This window comes from Salminus brasiliensis, chromosome 19 (genome assembly GCF_030463535.1).
Source record: "Salminus brasiliensis chromosome 19, fSalBra1.hap2, whole genome shotgun sequence".
Lineage (NCBI taxonomy): Eukaryota > Metazoa > Chordata > Actinopteri > Characiformes > Bryconidae > Salminus > Salminus brasiliensis.
In genome coordinates this window covers 338,459-358,938 of record NC_132896.1, presented here as the reverse complement: position 1 = coordinate 358,938, position 20,480 = coordinate 338,459, and the positions used below count along the sequence as shown (strand labels likewise).

At 46.2% G+C, this 20,480-nt stretch overlaps 1 protein-coding gene across 1 annotated transcript; it reads left to right on the top strand.

Moving 5' to 3' along the window:
• Nucleotides 1–1,344: 1,344 nt before the first annotated feature.
• Nucleotides 1,345–10,823, top strand: chst6 (carbohydrate sulfotransferase 6). The gene is made up of 5 exons (XM_072663274.1): nt 1,345–1,502; nt 4,140–4,206; nt 4,707–4,761; nt 7,162–7,532; nt 8,872–10,823. The coding sequence occupies exons 4-5, from the start codon at nt 7,167–7,169 to the stop codon at nt 9,703–9,705; spliced, it is 1,200 nt and encodes a 399-aa protein (XP_072519375.1). The 5' UTR covers nt 1,345–1,502; nt 4,140–4,206; nt 4,707–4,761; nt 7,162–7,166; the 3' UTR covers nt 9,706–10,823.
• The last annotated feature ends 9,657 nt before the right edge of the window (nt 10,824–20,480 follow it).

Here is a 20,480-nt window from a genome sequence, read left to right as displayed (position 1 = left end):
GTCCATTACCTCTACTAACACTGTCCATTACCTCTACTAACACTGTATATTACCTCTACTAACACTGTCCATTACATCTACTAACACTGTCCATTACATCTACTAACACTGTCCATTACCTCTACTAACACTGTATATTATCTTCACTATTTTCCCTGACACTAAAATAATATTTATATTGTACACACAATCCCTATACCATACAAACCATCCACAGAACATCCACCTGCTCACTCACTCTCTTTACTGTGCTTTACCTTTACTAACATTGCCCTAGCAACCACATAGCAACCACATGGGTTACCAGAGCATGTGCCTAGCAACCACATAGCAACCACATGGGTTACCAGAGCATGTGCCTAGCAACCACCTAACAACATTCTAGTTGCCACTGAGCAATTCCATAAGCAACTACTTAGTAACACCATAGCAACCACATAGGATACCATAGCATTCACTTTGCAACGCAATAGCAACAACTTAGCAACATTCTACACACAACTAAGCAACTCCATAGCAACCACCAGGGATACCATAACATCCACTTAGCAACGCCATAGCAAACACATTGCATAGGTACCATAGCAACTACCTAGCAACCCCGGAGCAACTCCATAAGCAAGACCGTATAAATTACATAAGATACGAATAGAAGCTGCCTAGCAACATCGTAGCAACCAGTAAGCAACTACCTAGCAACCCCGGAGCAACTCCATAAGCAAGACCGTATAAATTACATACGATACGAATAGAAGCTGCCTAGCAACATTGTAGCAACCAGTAAGCAACTTCCTAAGCAATACCATTGTATTCCCCAGAATACCAACTACTAAACAACTTCGTACGTTACTGGGATATCATAGCAACCATAGCAACACCCTAGCAACAACTTATCAACACTATAGCAACCACCCCAGATACCATAACAACCATTTACCAAGATCACAGTAAACGCTTGGAATGCCATAGAACCACCTTGTAACACCATAGTGACCATTCGAAAAATAAAAAATGTACCCTAGTGACCACATAGCAACCGCTGACAAGACAAGACAACTGTCCACTGTCCTCAGCAAACGCACCTGACTAGCCCTCATTATTATCATCTCATACACAGTTGCTTTGATGTGTGTATTAGATGTGAGAGGAGCGCGCGCGCGTGTCAGCTCATTAAGTTTCTCCAGGCTGAGTAAACTCCCTCTCCACCCACTCAACCACCCACCCTCTCTCTCTCTCTCTCTCTCTCTCTCTCTCCCACCTCCCCTCCTCCTCCTACTCCTGCACCCCCCCCCCCCCCCAGCCTCCCCCAACCCTTACTGTCACTCTCTAGCTTTAACGGCCACGTCTCAGAGCCAGCCAGACTAGAGCTGAGAGAATACACACACACACACACACACACACACACACACACACGGAGTTTACCGGAGTTTACAGCCACAGGACACAGTGCTGAGCAGCTGGGGGAGCGGCAGTGCAGCCCGGAGCTCACTTTACACGGTTTGGTGTGTTGTTCTACTTTACTGCTCAGTTTTAAGGAGAATATCTGCTGTGGTGGAGTGTTAGTGGGGTGGTGTGGAGTGCTGGGGGAGTGTGTGTTAGTGTGTGTGTGTTAGTGTTGGATCCGTTAGAAGCGGCTGAAGGGGTGCACTTACCCTCCTTTGCCAGTGTGTTTTCGGAATTGTCCGTTCCACCTTAAATGCTGCAGCAGTTACCGCAGTTAGCCTGTGGCGCCAGAATGGAACTGCTGCACCATTTAAGGTGGAACGGACAATTCCAAAAACACACTGGCAAAAGCGAAATACACGACTTTCCTCCAGTTTTCTCATCAAAACTTCCATCTTTTCTAATGTTACATCCAATCCAGCTTGTTTTAAATAAGCTTGTTTTCAAAACCTCAACTTTTTACACATTTCTACCCTAAAACCCACCAAGAGTGTGAGCAGCGCTAAAGCAGGTGTAAGTGAACCTGTCTGAAGTTTTTTCTTTCTGACCCATTCTCAGTTTTCCAAGTATCTGAAGCCCCTTTGTGTCCAGCTGGCCTTTAGTGACCCTCCATATGGCCAATGGACTTCATTATGTGTGTGTGTGTGTGTGTGTGTGTGTGTGTGTGTTTAGTTCAGCTAGGCCTGAGAGGATGGCGTGTGTATTATTATATATGACCAGTGATGTAATGTTGTTTAATGAACAGTTTTTATACTTTCATCCACATTAAACTCAGTCTGTGTTGTTTCGCTTTAAAGAATGTGAGTAAAAACAGAATTTAAGGAGTAAAACAGACTTTTTAGCTGTAAATGTGTGTTATATTTTAGATAGGGGCAGCAAGGCGTGTATCATTTCACTTGTATCTGGCTTCCTCCTCCTGGTGTTGGTGTGTATGTTGGTTTAACGCTGTTTATTAATAAAGAAAGCAAGAGCGTGACTTTCAGTCCGAAGAGTGAACTGCTTTTTTCCACTACGGCAGAGATGCTGGCTCTGAAACTAGGCCTCTGACGCCCACATCTGAAACCTGTTAAACCTTTTGCAACAAATCTGATCCAAAATGTCTACAAGTTGAGGCACATTTTCATTATCTGTAATTTCCCAAATCTTTCTACTGTTGTTATTCTTGTTTTTGTTTATGTAAAGCACATTTAATTGACTTTCTGTGCATTTAATTCATCCTTCTTATCACACCAGACGAACACAAAGACAGTCTATATTTAAACGTTAATAAACCTTAATAAAATTCAGTGGAAACTGTGGTAAAGAAGTATAAAATATTCAAAATACATGTTTGCATATTTTACTGTGGGACCGGCTGAGAGACCAAAACCCTGCCCCTATACAACATTCCTACAGGACTCAGTGTGAGGTCAGTCGGGCGGTTCGAGCTCCTCTGCTCTAATATGAAAGGGTTTGGATTTTATTGCGTTTGGATTTAACGCTTCTGTAAAATTCCTCCCAACCCAGAAACCAAATGGACGCACCCTGAGATGATAAATGTGATAAGTGTGTTTGCTTCCAGAGCGGTGGGGTAAAGTGTGAGGTGTAAGACATGTCATCAGACATGTTGGAATAAAAACACACCCTGTTATACACTCAGTAAACACGCAGTGCCACTCATCCGCAGGCCTCCGTAACCGTCAGTCTGAGGGATCTCTAACTTCGTGCAGCTCGTCGTTGATAATGCTCTTATGTAAACCAGCTTTATATAAAATATGACAGCTGTTTTATCACACAGAGGTACAGTAATAATGCGTTTATAAACCACATCCTTAATTAATATCCAGCACTTCCCACAGTCAGGCCCCTCTAATCTACAGACGGTGTGTCTGGTGCCACCTGCTGGCCACACTCACCTTCTGTCTGACCTTCAGCACTACCATTTTACATTTACATTTACTGGCATTTATCTGACGCTCTTATCCAGAGCGACTTACAAGGTAACTCGTATTACAGAGGAGGTCAGTGTAGTGTTAGGAGTCTTGCCCAAGGACTCTTATTGATGTAGCACAGCAGCACAGTCACCCAGACCGGGAATCGAACCCCAGTCTCCCACATGGTGTGGTAGCTCAGCGGCAGGCAGTGGTGTTATCTGTTGCGCCACACCAACCACATCCAAAACCAGCCTTTATTAATTTTCACACGACCTGTAATGCCTGTAACGCCTCATAATGTCATCAAATCTTCAGCCAGCAGCGTAATAAGATATTTACACACAATTCAATAATGTGTTAGAGTAGGAACTGAGTTACAGTAAAGGTAAGAATAGTTTCATTACAAAACATTTATCATGTAATAAAACACTAAACTGACCATTTAAAGGTACACATGGTTTATTCAGTGGTGCTATTTCACCACGGTAGGCTTCTGACTTCTTTTAATATGATGGAACTACACCCCAGATAGACATTTCTGTTTATGAATTCTGTTTGATTGATTTCTCTTGATTAGATGGTGTGCACTTTATTAGTTTGGGTGCACAAATGTATATATATATATATATATATATATATATATATATATGTGTGTGTATAATAATATCTATGCACCTTATAATCACAACCTCCATTCAATAATGAGCAGTAATCGTATTTTTTGTATTAATTGTATTAATTGTATTAATTGTATTTATTGTATTAATTGTATTGTCTTTTTAGTTTAAAGTTGTCAACTACGTCTGCACGCCGCACTTTCTGCAGTCTGTCCTGTTCTGCACTGAGCGAGGTAGAAAGTAAATTTGTATTGTATTACTATATTATAAATAAATAAATAATCAACTATACTCTTATTATAATTATACTCTTCACTCTTATTATAAGTTTATCCTGTTTTGAAACAACATGTATTTTATTAAGTAACTTACTTAAGTTTAACTTAGTTTATTAATCTTTTAAAATCTTATTGCATAATAGGATAAAGATTTTATTACATTATGAACTGTTAAAACGCCAGATTAGGACTAAGTGACTTAGTTATAAATAAATGTACATGTAGAGTAGGTATGTATATATGTAAATGTATACAGTAGGTATGTATATATGTAAATGTATACAGTAGGTATGTATATATGTAAATGTATATAGTGGTTATATATATTTATGTAAATATATATAGTATGTGTATACATGTATATAGTAGTTATGAATATATGTATATGTATACAGTAGGTGTTATTATTATGTTAGTAAATAGTTCACTGGCTATATTTTCTGGATCACTTGCAGATCAAGTCACTCCTGTTGGCTCATTACGCCTCCCTGTACACTCAGCTGGAATTTGGTAAGTAATATTTTTGGTTTATGTTTATGCATTATGTACATATATAATCTACAGCTACATTAGTCTTAAACTTACTCACTTTAATGTGCATCTGTTTGTCCATCATTGCCTCTTTTCACTTTCAGCCTGTACACAGTCCTGTATACCATACCCACCTCTTTTATAGATCCTTGTGAGGTGTGGTGTTCTGGTTTTGGGATTGTGGGGCTTATGTGTTTTTGTTTAGGTGTTGTGGTATTTTGGGCTTGTGGTGTTTGTGTGTTATGTTTTTGGTGTTGTGGTGTTTAGGTGTTGTGGTGTTTTGATGTTTAGGTGTTTTGGTCTTGTGGGGTTTAGGTGTTGTGGAATGTGATATTTTGGTGTTGTGTTGTTTTAGTGTTCTGGTTCTGGTGCTATGTGATTAGGTGATAGGTGTTGTGGTGTTTTGGGCTTGTAGTGTTTAAGTGTTGTGGTGTTTTGGTTTTGTAGTGTTTAGGTGTTGTGGTGTTTTGGGCTTGTAGTGTTTAAGTGTTGTGGTGTTTAGGTGTTGTGGTTTTTTGGTATTGTGGTGTTTAGGTGTTTTGGTCTTGTGGGGTTGTGATGTTGTGGAATGTGACATTTTGATGTTGCGGTTTTGGGCTTGTGTTGTTATGTGGTTTGGTGTTGTGGTGTTCTGTTTGGGTGTTGTGGTATTTATGTGGTTTGATGTTGTGGTGTTTTCATCTTGTGGGCTTGTGGTGTTTAGGTATTATGTTTTTGGTGTTGTGGTGTTTTAGTGTTCTGTTTGGGTGTTGTGATGTTTTGGAATGTGATAGGTTGGTGTTGTGATATTTTGGTGTTCTGGTTTTGGTGTTGTGGAATGTGATATTTTGGTGTTCTGGTTTTGGTGTTGTGGAACATGGTATTTTGGTGTTGTGATGATTTAGTGTTGTGGTGTTTTGATGTTTAGGTGTTTTGGTGTTGTGTTGTGGAATGTGATATTGTGGTGTTTAGCTCATGTGTTTTTTGTGGTGTGGGGTTTAGGTGTTGTGGAATGTGAAATTTTGGTGTTGTGGGGTTTAGGAATTATGTTTTAGTGTTGTGGTGTTTTTGTGTTTAGGTGTTTTTAGTGTTGTGGTGTTTAGGTGTTGTGGTGTTTTGGTGTTCAGGTGTTGTGGTGTTATGGAATGTGAGATTTTGTTGTTGTGGTTATGGTGTTTAGGTGTTGTGGTGTTGTAGTGTTGTGATGTTTTGGTATTGTGGTGTAGTGGTGTTTTAGTGTAGTGGTGTTGTGGTGTTTTGGTATTGTTGTGTTTTGGTGTAGTAGTGTTGTGGTGTTTTGGTATTGTTGTGTTTTGGTATTGTGGTGTAGTGGTGTTTTGGTATTGTTGTGTTTTGGTGTAGTGGTGTTTTGGTATTGTTGTGTTTTGGTATTGTGGTGTAGTGGTGTTGTGGTGTTTTGGTATTGTTGTGTTTTGGTGTAGTGGTGTTTTGGTGTTGTGGTGTAGTGGTGTTTTGGTGTTGTGGTGTAGTGGTGTTGTGGTGTTTTGGTATTGTTGTGTTTTGATGTTTAAGTGTTGTGGTGTTTTGTTATTGTGGTGTTTATGTAGTGTGGTGTTTAGATGTTTTGGTCTTTTGGTGTTGTGGTGTAGTGGTGTGGTGTAGTGGTGTGGTGTAATGGTGTGGTGTAGTGGTGTTTTGGTGTAGTGGTGTTTTGATGTTTAAGTGTTGTGGTGTTTTGTTATTGTGGTGTTTATGTAGTGTGGTGTTTAGATGTTTTGGTGTTGTGGTGTAGTGGTGTGGTGTAGTGGTGTGGTGTAATGGTGTGGTGTAGTGGTGTGGTGTAGTGGTGTTTTGGTATTGTTGTGTTTTGATGTTTAAGTGTAGTGGTGTAGTGGTGTTGTGGTGTTTTGGTGTTGTGGTGTAGTGGTGTTTTGGTGTTTAGATGTTTATGTGTTGTGGTGTTTAGATGTTTTGGTCTTGTGGTGTTTAGGTGTTGTGTTTAGGTGTTGTGGTGCTGTGGAATGTGGTGCTGTGGAATGTGATAGGTTGGTGTTGTGATATTTTGGTGTTCTGGTTTTGATGTTATGGTGTTGTGAAGGTGAAGGGAAGCAGACGTCTGAAGCTCTACTAAAAGCTCCTCACAGAAAGTTCTTCATGTAATGGTGATGAAGACGCTGCCTGATGCCTGAGACACGGTTCTACCAGAGTTCTGAGAAGAGTTCGGCTCTAGAACCTGCTTTTAGAACCAGATCATTAAAATGGTGGAGGGATACATGCTGCAGGGTGTAGTGCGGCTACAGAAAGTAGTCCCTAAAGAAAACTGCATTAGTTCAGATTCTCTATTCACTATTTTACCTTCATCATCTTCATCATCATTGGGTGTGTGCATGTGTGTGTGTGTGTGTGTGTGTGTGTGTGTGTGTGTGTGTGTGTATGCAGGTAGAATGCTGCGGTGCCGTGTGCCCATGTCTGCTGTGGTCACCCTGCTTCTGCTGCAGGCCGTTGCCATGGTGCTGTTTCTGGGCTGGTACAGCCACTTCGTGCCGCAGGACACCTCTCCGTCGCAGGGAAAGGTGCATGTGCTCCTGTTGTCGTCATGGCGATCAGGCTCCTCTTTCCTGGGCCAGGTGTTCAGCCAGCACCCGTCAGTGTTTTACCTGATGGAGCCGGCGTGGCACGTGTGGACGGCTCTGCGGCGGCCGGGCGCCCGCGGCCTGCGGATGGCGGTGAGGGACCTGGTGCGTAGCGTGTTCCACTGTGACCTCTCCGTGATGGACGCCTACATGCCCCCCAACTACAACGTCTCTCAGGTCAGTGCTGAGGTCCAGTCTAGACAGTTCCATCCTCTCCCCTAGCAGATCCCAACTAGGATTTGTGATACCTGTCCAAAAATATCTGGACACCCAGTGAGTTCAGCTGATTTTAGGTTTCGGACACAGGTGTTCACTCATAGCTGTATGATCTCTGACAATAGAACCAGCAGAAGGTAATTGCGCCTGGGCCTGAATACAATCAAATCAGTCAAATGGTCCTCACAGCAATGTTCCAACATCTAGAGTAAAGTTTTCCAGAAGGGTGGAGGCTGTTACTGCAGTAAAGAGGTACAAACTCTGGAGAGAACACTGGAGTAGGCGTCTAAATACTTTTGACCTCAATGCTTGTGATTGGTTGTTGCTACAGTTGATGTAACAGTGTAGTGTATCGCAGCGTGTGCCGCTGGACTGCAGGGAGGTGTGTTGTATAGTAGTGTCAGGACTAGCACAGTGGCCTGTGTGTGTCGTTGGATCGGGTCACTATCACTGCCCTCTAAAGCCTAGACTGCAGCCGAGGGAGGGCGGGTGCTTGGTAGGACTGTCCTGTGGAAACTCCCTCTCAGTAGCCTATCGCTCTCACAGATGGGACGGTCTGACCAGGCTGCGTGATGACCTCACGTCTGTGAGCTCTTTTATTTCTTCATGAAAACTCATCTTCCCACATTTTCCCGTGTTGTATGCGCACAGGGCACTGTGGGTAATCGGATACATCAGCTGCTCCCTGACAGTCGTTACTTCAGAGCTGGTTTTGCAGGAAGTTTTAAAGATTGTTCTTTATTTACATTAGATGATGATCACCAACCACTATATCTCCACCTCATTTCATCCCAAAAGTACTGGATGGAGCTCCTCCACCATCATTCCAGAGAACACAGTTCTTCCACTGCTCCACAGCTCCTCAATGCTGGGGGGCTTTATACCCCTCTAGCCCACGCCTGGCATTAGGCAGCATGGAGCCAATAGGGTCATGATGTTGATCTGCTCCAGAGAGTCCTATTCTATTGGCAGTACTTCTTCTCTACAGGGACTTGACAAGCTGTGTGTGTGCATTTGTGTCAACTTAAAGTAGCTGAAAGCGTTCAGAATTTAAAGGGGTGTCCACAAACCTTTGTGTATTTACCAAGCCTATACAGCAGTGTGTGAAAATAAAATAAAAATAAAAATACACAAATATAAAAGAGATATTAATAATAAACCTAAACATGAGAGGGTGGAATATAGAGTTGAGAGTTAGACTCGGATTGAGTTCTCAAGTAAGAAAAGAAGGTGAATATGATAAACAGCTGCGTGTTTCCAGCCCTGCTGACCAGACCCACTCTACCCCTCTGTGTCTCAGATGTTCATGTGGAGCCACAGCAGAGCGCTCTGCTCGCCTCCAGCCTGCCCCCTGACGCCGCGGGACCAGATCAGCGTGGAGCCGGAGTGCAAGCTGCAGTGTGATACGATGGGGCTGCGCCTGGCGGAGGAAGCCTGCCGCTCCTACAGCCATGTGGTGCTGAAGGAGGTGCGCTTCTTCGAGCTGGAGTCCCTCTACCCACTGCTGAGAGACCCCACGCTGGATCTGAGGATAATTCACCTGGTGCGGGATCCCCGGGCTGTCTTGCGCTCGCGGGAGCAGGCTCTAAAGGCCCTGGCGCGGGACAGCGCCCTGGTTCTGGAGCAGGAGGGCACCATGCCACCCGACGCCCAGCAGAGGGTGATGCAGGAAGTGTGCCGGAGCCACGTGAGAATTCACGAAACCGCCATGCTAAAGCCGCCCGAGTTCCTGCGAGGAAGGTACAAGCTGGTCCGGTACGAGGACCTGGTGAAGAACCCACTGTTCGAGATCGAAAACATGTACGAGTTCGTGGGGCTGGAGATGACGGAGACTTTGCAGGAGTGGATTTATCGCATTACACACGGCAAGGGCAAAGGAACCAAGAAGGAGGCCTTCAAAATCACGTCCCGGAACGCCGAAGACGTTTCCCTGGCCTGGAGGACTTCCTTACCGTACGAGAAAGTCCGACAGATCCAGGAGGTGTGCAAAGGGGCCATGTCCCTGCTGGGCTACCGTCCGGTGGAAAGCGAGGCGGAGCAGAGGCAGGTGGAAGCGGACCTCACGTCACGGAAGAAGCGCTATCAGTTCTCCTGGCTTTCTTCAAAAGCCACTCACTCCACCAAAGCGGGATAACTCATCTGGACTGACTCAGACCGCCCCGCTCGGAGGGGCTGCAGGAGACCAGCACTCATTCCGTTAAAATGAGACTGAGTTTAGTCTTTTCTAAAATATGGTTCCGCTCTCCACAAACTGAATTCATCCTCTTATTTATTAAAGGCCAGCAGAGAGTGTTGACTGACCGCTTGTCTGCAGATTTCATAAAATGCTTCCAGTAATCAGATCTGAGTAAAAGTCTCAGGAAATGAGTCACTGTCCTCAACAGAGTCAAAACCTCAACCCTGTAAACCCTTCCGTTTCTGAGATATGGAGGAGGCGTGGCCTCAGAAACAGGAAGTTCCAATAAGTAAGAACTGATGTGGTACCTTTGGACAGAGTCGAATGTACAAAAGTATCCGGACACTCATTTTAATTCAGTTCTGATTTGAGCCAGATTTCATATGTGGTACTGAAATCCGATATGCAGCGATGTGACTGAAGCCCCTCTCAGCCCCTCTCAGCCCCTCTCAGTGTTTTAACTGAACTGTTCAGACGAATGATGGATATACGCACGAAGAGCCTAAAAAATACACAGCTAGTTTAATCTCCATAGAAAAGCACTGCAGATATAACAGGCCGCTCTGGAGCAGCCATGCCTGGTCTAAAGCCCCCTAATGGAGGCCGTCTGGGACATAGAGCCGGTACAGCCCTGCAGCACTGGGCTGTGGAGCAGTGGAGCTGACTTCACTAGAGAGGTGAAGCTCTAGACAATATCTCTTCATCTATAACTAATAATCAATTATCTGGCTGTACCTCACTAAGCTCTTTAATACCCTTGATTTCAAAAAAAAAAAAAAAGAGAATGAGCAGGTGTCCCAATACTTTTGTCAATATGATGTATTTGATATTGGAGTTGTTACTGACTCATAAATCAGAAGCCTTTACTATTTAACTCCAATTGTTTTGACGCCAGAGACACATACGTTCACATTATTCCTGTAGTGTGATCTGACTGACTGATGGGTGAAGGCAGTACTCTCCGCTGTGTTCTGTATGCACTGTCTGTGTTGCACCATGGTCCTGGAGGAACGTTGTTTCGTTTCACTGTGTTCTCTGTATGTAGTTGAAATGACAATAAAACCCACTTGACTTGACTTGACTTGGTGCGCAGGTGAAACCAGGTGCCTCATCTCCATAAATGAATTATTCATGTGGGCAGTGCCCCTCCCCCTGCGGGACTGCTTTGTGTTTTGGCCATCATTTGTGAGCGGACCACCTGAGATGTTCGGTAAGGTCAGGTGTGAACGGGGCCTCATATCAGACTTTTAGATAAAAGTAGAAACGACAGCAGAGGTGAGGTGATCTGACGGAGCCGTTCCTCACATTACATTCTCAAACTGCTGATCAGACACTGTGACTGAGTCACTGATTGAGGAACTGAGGGGATCGGTGTGCAGGTCTGACCCTACAGGAGGAGACGAGTACAGCTGGGTGATGTGTGTGTTCGTCCTCTGCTTTGTAGTGCTGGTTGTGTGTGTGTGTGTGTGTGTGTTGTAGGCCTGACTGTAAATAGTTGGTGTATTTGTAAATGTGGTACAGTGGTGCTGTACTGATCAGAGCTGCAGTCAAATAAAACCCGTTTAGCAGCAGAAAGATATTTCACCTGCTCGTCTTCTTCATCCCTAACATTCACATCCAGTACCCAGTCCAGTACCCAGTCCAGTACCCAGTCCAGGATCCAGTCCAGTACCCAGTCCAGGATCCAGTCCAGTACCCAGTCCAGTATCCAGTCCAGTATCCAGTCCAGGATCCAGTCCAGTACCCAGTCCAGTATCCAGTCCAGGATCCAGTCCAGTACCCAGTCCAGTACCCAGTCCAGTATCCAGTCCAGTATCCAGTCCAGGATCCAGTCCAGTATCCAGTCCAGTACATCACACTTCACTGGATATGAATGATATTATTAAATAAATGATTATGTAATGTTGTATAGTTGAATATGTGGAATCTGAGGTTAGGGGAGGGGAGGTTAGGGGAGGTAAGGTAAGGGGAGGTAAGGTTAGGGGAGGGGAGGTAAGGTTAGGGAAGGTAAGGTAAGGGGAGGGGAGGTAAGGTTAGGGAAGGTAAGGTAAGGGGAGGTAAGGTTAGGGGAGGGGAGGTAAGGTTAGGGAAGGTAAGGTAAGGGGAGGGGAGGTAAGGTTAGGGAAGGTAAGGTAAGGGGAGGTAAGGTTAGGGGAGGGGAGGTAAGGTTAGGGGAGGGGAGGTAAGGTTAGGGGAGGGGAGGTAAGGTAAGGGGAGGTAAGGTTAGGGGAGGGGAGGTAAGGTTAGGGGATGTAAAGTTAGGGGAGGGGAGGGGAGGTAAGGTTAGGGGAGGGGAGGTAAGGTTAGGGGAGGTAAGGGGAGGTAAGGTTAGGGGAGGGGAGGTAAGGTAAGGGGAGGTAAGGTTAGGGGAGGGGAGGTAAGGTTAGGGAAGGTAAGGGGAGGTAAGGTTAGGGGAGGTAAGGGGAGGTAAGGTTAGGGGAGGTAAGGGGAGGTAAGGTAAGGGGAGGTAAGGTTAGGGGAGGGGAGGTAAGGTTAGGGAAGGTAAGGGGAGGTAAGGTTAGGGGAGGGGAGGTAAGGTAAGGGGAGGTAAGGTTAGGGGAGGGGAGGTAAGGTTAGGGAAGGTAAGGGGAGGTAAGGTTAGGGGAGGTAAGGTTAGGGGAGGTAAGGTTAGGGGAGGTTAGGGGAGGTAAGGGGAGGTAAGGTTAGGGGAGGTTAGGGGAGGTAAGGGGAGGTAAGGTTAGGGGAGGGGAGGTAAGGTAAGGGGAGGTAAGGTTAGGGGAGGGGAGGTAAGGTTAGGGAAGGTAAGGGGAGGTAAGGTTAGGGGAGGTAAGGTTAGGGGAGGTAAGGTTAGGGGAGGTTAGGGGAGGTAAGGTTAGGGGAGGTAAGGTTAGGGGAGGTTAGGGGAGGTAAGGTTAGGGGAGGTTAGGGGAGGTAAGGTAAGGGGAGGTAAGGGGAGTCCCCTTCCTCACTGTCCAGAAGACGCCCAGTGTGTTCAGAGACCACGTCCATTTACCAAACTACTGCAGATCTGGAGGAGCTCTGAGAGGCGGGTCCAGTGTTAGTCTGGGTTAGTTTGGGTCTGGACTCTCTTCCTCCGGCTGTCGCTGGAAAGAGTGAAAGCTGAACAGAGAAGGTCAGTGAGGGAAGGTCAGCACGGTGTCAGAGCTTGTGACCAGTGGTTTAATGAGTGACTGAATTACAGTCTTCTGAGACTCTGCTGCCCTGTTCCTGCTGCCCTGTCAATCATTACTACCAGCCTCCGGTCACACACTCCCCAACACACCCTGTCAATCATTACACCCCCCCCCCCCAAACTGCCTGATTTCTCAGGAAAACAGTGGACTCAGAAAATTCAGGCCCCGGAACTAAAAATACGCTCCAGTAATTTCTTCAGCTCGGCTCGGCTCGGCTCGGCTCGGCTCAGCAAGTGACATTCAAACTAAGAATTGGATTTCTGTGACAGATGATAGAAAATCTTGCAGTTGATTGGCAGTTGATTGGCAGTTGATTGGCAGTTGATTGGCAGTGCATTCTGAGCGTTTCTATTGGTCCATTCACCAGGAAATTCTGAGTCTGGTCCAGTCTAAGGAACAGCTGCAGATTCACGCTACACACCAGTGCAGAACACTAGAGGGCGACATTGTCATTTCTTACAGTTACTGCTGCTGAGTGCTGATTGGTTGGTTTCATGACTACTGGATGCTGATTGGTTGGCATTGTTTTCCCTAAAATAAAGGGAACATTTTTATAAATGGATTGTTAATTACTATTAATTATAATTCAGGTGGGCGGGGCCTCGGCAGTATATAATTCACAGTTCATAATAAATATGAATATGGCTTTGATCTGCGCAGATCACGTGCGTATGTGTGTGTATGTGTGTGTGTGTGTGTGTGTGTGTTATAGCTGATCGATCCCCACTGCCCATCTTTCCTCTGATGTGACTGATTGATTGGCAGATGATGTCATGATGCGCCTCGCTCAGGCCACGCCCCTAATCCCTCCTCCCCTTAATTTCCCTCATGACGTAATGGGGGAGGGGTGGCCGCGCCGTCGCGAGACCGTGCCGTGAGCGTGCTGGTTGAGTTGACATGGGAGGCGGCGCGCGTGGACCCGGACTTACATGGCGGGATCAGCAGCGCTCGGCGCGGACACGCGTGAGCCGGCCAGCGGGCGCGCGGAGCCCCTGAGTCTGCTGGAGGTTCTGCGGAGCTACGAGCAGCCAATCAACGAGGAGCAGGCGTGGGCGGTGGGCTTCCAGTGCTGCAGGGGTCTGCAGGCGCGGGGCTGCGCGAGGCTCGAGCTGAAGGGCCCGGCATCCATCCTACTGCACCGGGACGGCGCGGTCACACTGCGGCCAGAGAACAGCAGCAGCAGCAGCACCGGTGAGACACACACACACACACACACTCACACACACACACTCTCACACTCACACTCACACACACACACACACACACACTCACACACACACACACACACACACACACACACACACTCACACACACACACACACACACACACACTCACACACACACTCTCACACTCACACACACTCTCACACTCACACTCACACACACACACACACACACACTCACACACACACACACACACACACACACACACACACTCACACACACACACACACACACACACACTCACACACACACTCTCACACTCACACACACACTCACACACACACACACACACACACACACTCACACACACACTCTCACACTCACACACACTCTCACACACACACACACACACACACACACACTCTCACACTCACACACACTCTCACACTCACACACACACACACACACACACACACACTCACACACACACACACACACACACACACTCACACACACACTCTCACACTCACACACACTCTCACACTCACACACACACACACACACACACACACACACACACTCACACACACTCTTCCTCTCAACAGCGGCTGAAAGGACACTGCAGCAGCAGCAGCTGGTTTGTTTATGCAGCTGTTTATTGTTGCGCTCATCGTGTGTTTGTGTGTGTGTTTGTGTGTGTGTTTGTGTGTGTGTTTGTGTGTTTGTGTGTGTGCGCGCTTGCCTGTTGTTTGTGGTTGTAAACAGGGCTCTGTTTGATGTTCTTCAGGCTGTTTGTTTAGAACACGCCTCAGTACCAGATGTGTTTGATCATGTGTGTGGCCTGTTTGTTGTTTATTGTTGTTGTTTGTTGTTGTTGTTTACGTTGGTGGCCGTGTGTGCTCCTGTGGGCCGACTGTGTGGGACGTAGCTTTCGGTTCTGGCTCGTGTCGGACCTGGATGATCCTGAAACCGATCAATTATTCATGCAGTGCAGCCGGGCACCAAACCCTGCAGCACCGCCACAGCAGAACCTGAACACCAGCTCCAATGCAGAGCAGAACACAGCCGGCCCGCTGAGAACCTGACCCAGAACCTGACCCAGAACTAATAGCTCCTGAATGGAAACTAGTGCAGAACCCGATCAGCCCGGCAAGAACCCACACAGAACCTGAAAGCAGTTCCAGACCCCAGTACTGCCCGGCCGCTCTCACTCCACCGGTCTCATCCACTCACTGCTACCTAGAACCGAGGAGCTGTCCAGAACCAAAGAACCAGGGATCCTGCAGATTAAACACAGCAAATCAGGATCAGGGCCTTAAACGGGCCACTGGACTCTCAGAACTTCTATTCAGTTCTTTTTTTATTGTATTTTATTCAAGTCTATTCTGGCATATTCTATCCTGATGTATTCAGTTCAGTTCTATTCTCTTCAGTTCTAGTCTATTCTCTTCAGTTCAGTTCTATTCTCTTCAGTTCTATTCTCTTCAGTTCTAGTCTATTCTCTTCAGTTCAGTTCTATTCTCTTCAGTTCTATTCTCTTCAGTTCTAGTCTATTCAGTTCTATTCTAGTCAGTTCTATTCTAGTCAGTTCTATTCTAGTCAGTTCTAGTCTATTCTTTTCAGTTCTAGTCTATTCAGTTCTAGTCTATTCAGTTCTACTCTATTCTATTCAGTTCTAGTCTATTCAGTTCTAGTCTAGTCTATTCAGTTCTAGTCTATTCAGTTCTAGTCTAGTCTATTCAGTTCTAGTCTATTCAGTTCTAGTCTATTCTATTCAGTTCCAGTCTATTCAGTTCTATTCTATTCTTTTCAGTTCTAGTCTATTCTAGTCAGTTCTAGTCTATTCAGTTCTAGTCTATTCAGTTCTAGTCTATTCAGTTCTACTCTATTCTATTCAGTTCTAGTCTATTCAGTTCTAGTCTATTCTATTCTATTCAGTTCTATTCTATTCAGTTCTAGTCTATTCTATTCAGTTCTATTCTATTCAGTTCTATTCTATTCAGTTCTAGTCTATTTTATTCAGTTTTATTCTATTCAGTTCTAGTCTATTTTATTCAGTTTTATTCTATTCAGTTCTAGTCTATTCAGTTCTAGTCTAGTCTATTCAGTTCTATTCTATTCAGTTCTAGTCTATTCAGTTCTAGTCTATTCAGTTCTATTCTTTTCAGTTCTATTCTATTCAGTTCTAGTCTAGTCTATTCAGTTCTATTCTATTCAGTTCTAGTCTAGTCTATTCAGTTCTATTCTATTCAGTTCTATTCTATTCTGTTCTAGTCTATTCTATTGTGGTGTATTCTTTTCTAGTCTATTCTTTCTCTTTCATATTCTATTTTGATATATTCTGTTCTATTCTGGTGTATTTTTTCTGTTCAAATCTAGTCTATTCTATACTGGCGTATTCTAGTCGTTTATATTTTGACATTCTGTTCTATTCTGGTGAATTGTAGTCTAGTCTATTCTGATGTATTATATTTGGGTGAAGTCTATTCTGTTCTAGTCCATTCTATTCTGGTGTTTACTGTTCTATTTTATTCTGATATGTTCTGTTCTAGTAATTTTAGTCTGCCTTATTCTATTCTGTACTGATTCTGTTCCATTCAGTTCTAGTCTGTTCTATTCTGATGTAATTTTATTCTATTCTAGTGTATTGTAGTCTGTTTTATTCTATTCTAGTCTATTCTAGTCTGTTCTAGTCTGTTCTAGTCTATTCTGGTATTTTTGCTGCTCTGTGGAACAATCAGGATCACATCACAACAACAAAGACGTTCCTCTGGGGTGGAGAACACTGGTACCGCTGCACTGGTCCCGTAATGATGATGGTATTGTTATAAACATCAATCTGGTTCCTCTGGAAGTTCTAGATAGGCTTTGAGTGTGCTTGGTAGCGAGTGCAGAATAAACATGGCTCTAGTCCTTCTGGAGGTTCTAGATAGGCTGTGGCTGAAAGGCAGTAGAGGGGTCTTGAGATTTAACTGGACGCTTGTCTGTAGTGGCTTTGCTGTACTGCCTTAACTCAGCGTGAGACTGGCTTGTACCTCCAGGCTCAACGATTCCCTTTACTGCCTCAAGACTTTACACTTGCCTGTAGTGACTCGAGACTCGACTCGAGACTTGTTGCAGAGAGTTCTGGTTCTGTTCCGGCGTGTTCTGTTCTGTGCTAGTTGTAGAGTCTCTGGGCTCAGTTTAAGACTTGCTTGTACCTCGAGACTCTGCGCTTCCCTGGACTCAAGGCTTTGAGACGTGGCTGTCACTCAGGACGTGATTTGTGCTTCCCCGTACGGACTGGAGACTTGACTTGAGTGTTTGAGACTTGTGATTGGGTCCACCTGTGGATGTTGGCCCACTGTGGTGCTGCTGTGAACAGGAGCTGGGAGCCACACTAGATCAGCTCTGATTGGTCGGGTTTGTTTAGAGGAGATGAGAGAGGAGAGCCGGAGCTGCATTGCAGAAACATCCGGCTAGGAGAACACCCAGCACACACACACACACACACACACACACACACACACACACACACACACACACACAATCTCTCACTCTGACACTGAGCATATAGAAGAAAGGATATGTGCAGTAGTGTGTGTGTGTTTGTGTTACGGGGTGTGTTACGGGGTGTGTTACGGGGTGTGTTACGGGGTGGTAATATCTTGTCCTCAGTTCTGTGTTTGAGTATCCGGAAAGTCTTTAGACACTTTTATGGCTGAGGCAGATCGGTGCAGACAGATGGTGTTTACGATGTTTAAGAGCATAATAAACACTCTGGGATTTGAAAGTGTGTGTGTGTGTGTGTGTGTGTGTGTGTGTGTGTGTGTGTGTGTGTGTGTGTGTGTGTATGTGTGAGTTATAGGAGGGTCCACTGCTGCTGGTGCAGGGCTGCTAATGGATTTACACTCAATGTTTGCAGATAAATCCTCCACTACTGCGCTCTCTGACACACACACACACACACACACACACACCTGGCTTTTTCAGTAGTGAGCTATGACACACACGCTGTGTGAGTTCGGTCAGGTGAAACTTTGTGTGAGTGTGTAACAGTGTGTGTTCTCTCTCTTCCTGCTGTCTCTCATTCAACATTTTGGGTGAAGCTGCTGTCAGTCATAAACATTAACCAGCCTATCAGAGTGAAGTGGGTGTAAAGGGGGTGGGCTTATGCTGTGACCCAGGTATCGAACCCACAACCCTATGATCAATAACCCAACTCTTATAACTACTGAGCCACCACTGCCTCAAGACTCGACTCGAGACTCACCTGCACTGACCGTTAACAGGGTTAAGTGTGTGTGTGTGTGTGTGTGTTTGTTTAGACTCTCATGTGCCTCTTACTGCCCCACACTTATTTTTGCTCTTTGGTGCCTCAGCCCTACAGATTTCCATGGCAACAGATAGAGAAAAGAGGACAGAGAGGCAGACAGAGAGGCAGACAGACAGAGAGAGGGGTGAGTCAGCTATTGTAAACCAAAGGTCGAGGTGATCGTCCTCAGTTAGATAGTAGAAGCCCAGAGGTCGTGTCTGTCCGGTGAGGGAACGGTCAGGAGCGTTATTATTTGGACAGTTTTCACTTTGGACTTTAGAACCAGCTTTATTGGGGAGAATGTGTAGAACCTGATAGAACCTGTTAGCAGCTTTACTGGACTTTTCTCTCTCTCTCTCTCTCTCTCTCTCTCTCTCTCTCTCTCTCTCACTGTATCGAGTGTCAGATAGACTCTTTGTCCTTCTGTTCAGGCTGGCTTTGTTTTGGGTGGCCTTGGCCTGAAAGAGCGAGAGAGGGAGCGAGAGAGGGAGCGAGAGAGGGAGCGAGAGAGGGAGCGAGAGAGGGAGCGAGAGAGGGAGCGAGAGAGGGTCTGAGGAGAGCTCAGGTTGTGCTGATGGTGTGTGTTCGGCTCCCTCGGGTGTGTTATGTGATCTTTCAGTAACGGGAGCTTTCAGCAGCCTCTAATGCAGCGCTGATGACGCCGCTCCTCCACACTACAGCAGACTGACCCGTACTGCAGCGGCCCAGACAGACACAGGTTCAGCCTCAAACCGGATCGCTTTCTGAGCCAAATTACAGTCTACAGAACTCCTAAAGCTCAGTCGCTACACCCGACAGCCTACACCCGACAGCCTACACCCGACAGCCTACACCCTGGCAGACACTGTTATCCAGAGTCACAAACTGTGGGGCAGTGTGACCCTCAGCAGTGTGACCCTCAGCAGTGTGACCGTCTGGCTGAGCAGTGTGTGTTGATCCTGAGCTCCTGCTGTGTGATGATGTGATGTTCTCCTCTGCTCTCCTCCTCTCTCTCCTCTGCTCTCCTCCTCTTCTCTGCTCTCCTCTCTTCTCCTCTGCTCTCCTCCTCTCTCTCCTCTGCTCTTCTCCTCTTCTCTGCTCTCCTCTCTTCTCCTCTGCTCTCCTCTCTTCTTCTCTGCTCTCCTCCTCTCTTCTCTGCTCTCCTCTCTTCTTCTCTGCTCTCCTCTCTTCTCCTCTGCTCTCCTCCTCTCTTCTCCTCTGCTCTCCTCCTCTCTTCTCCTCTTCTCTGCTCTCCTCTCTTCTCCTCTGCTCTCCTCTCTTCTTCTCTGCTCTCCTCCTCTTCTCTGCTCTCCTCTCTTCTCCTCTGCTCTCCTCTCTTCTCTCTGCTCTCCTCCTCTCTCTCCTCTCTCCTCTGCTCTCCTCCTCTTCTCTGCTCTCCTCCTCTCCTCTGCTCTCCTCTCTTCTCCTCTGCTCTCCTCCTCTCTCTGCTCTTCTCCTCTGCTCTCCTCTCTTCTCCTCTGCTCTCCTCTCTTCTCCTCTGCTCTCCTCCTCTTCTCTGCTCTCCTCCTCTCCTCTGCTCTCCTCTCTTCTCCTCTGCTCTCCTCCTCTCTTCTCCTCTGCTCTCCTCCTCTCTTCTCCTCTGCTCTCCTCCTCTTCTCTGCTCTTCTCCTCTTCTCTGCTCTCCTCTCTTCTCCTCCTCTGCTCTCCTCCTCTTCTCTGCTCTCCTCTCTTCTCCTCTGCTCTCCTCTCTTCTTCTCTGCTCTCCTCCTCTCTTCTCTGCTCTCCTCTCTTCTTCTCTGCTCTCCTCTCTTCTCCTCTGCTCTCCTCCTCTCTTCTCCTCTGCTCTCCTCCTCTCTTCTCCTCTTCTCTGCTCTCCTCTCTTCTCCTCTGCTCTCCTCTCTTCTTCTCTGCTCTCCTCCTCTCTTCTCTGCTCTCCTCTCTTCTTCTCTGCTCTCCTCTCTTCTCCTCTGCTCTCCTCCTCTCTTCTCCTCTGCTCTCCTCCTCTCCTCTGCTCTCCTCTCTTCTCCTCTGCTCTCCTCCTCTTCTCTGCTCTTCTCCTCTGCTCTCCTCTCTTCTCCTCTGCTCTCCTCTCTTCTCCTCTGCTCTCCTCCTCTTCTCTGCTCTCCTCCTCTCCTCTGCTCTCCTCTCTTCTCCTCTGCTCTCCTCCTCTCTTCTCCTCA

What these genes read in the sequence shown, in the direction of transcription:
- chst6 (XM_072663274.1), top strand. Translation starts at nt 7,167, where the DNA reads ATGCTGCGGTGCCGTGTGCCCATGTCTGCTGTGGTCACCCTGCTTCTG. An exon ending in CCAACTACAACGTCTCTCAG is followed by an intron (nt 7,533 to 8,871) that starts GTCAGTGCTGAG and finishes TCTGTGTCTCAG; the next exon opens with ATGTTCATGTGGAGCCACAG.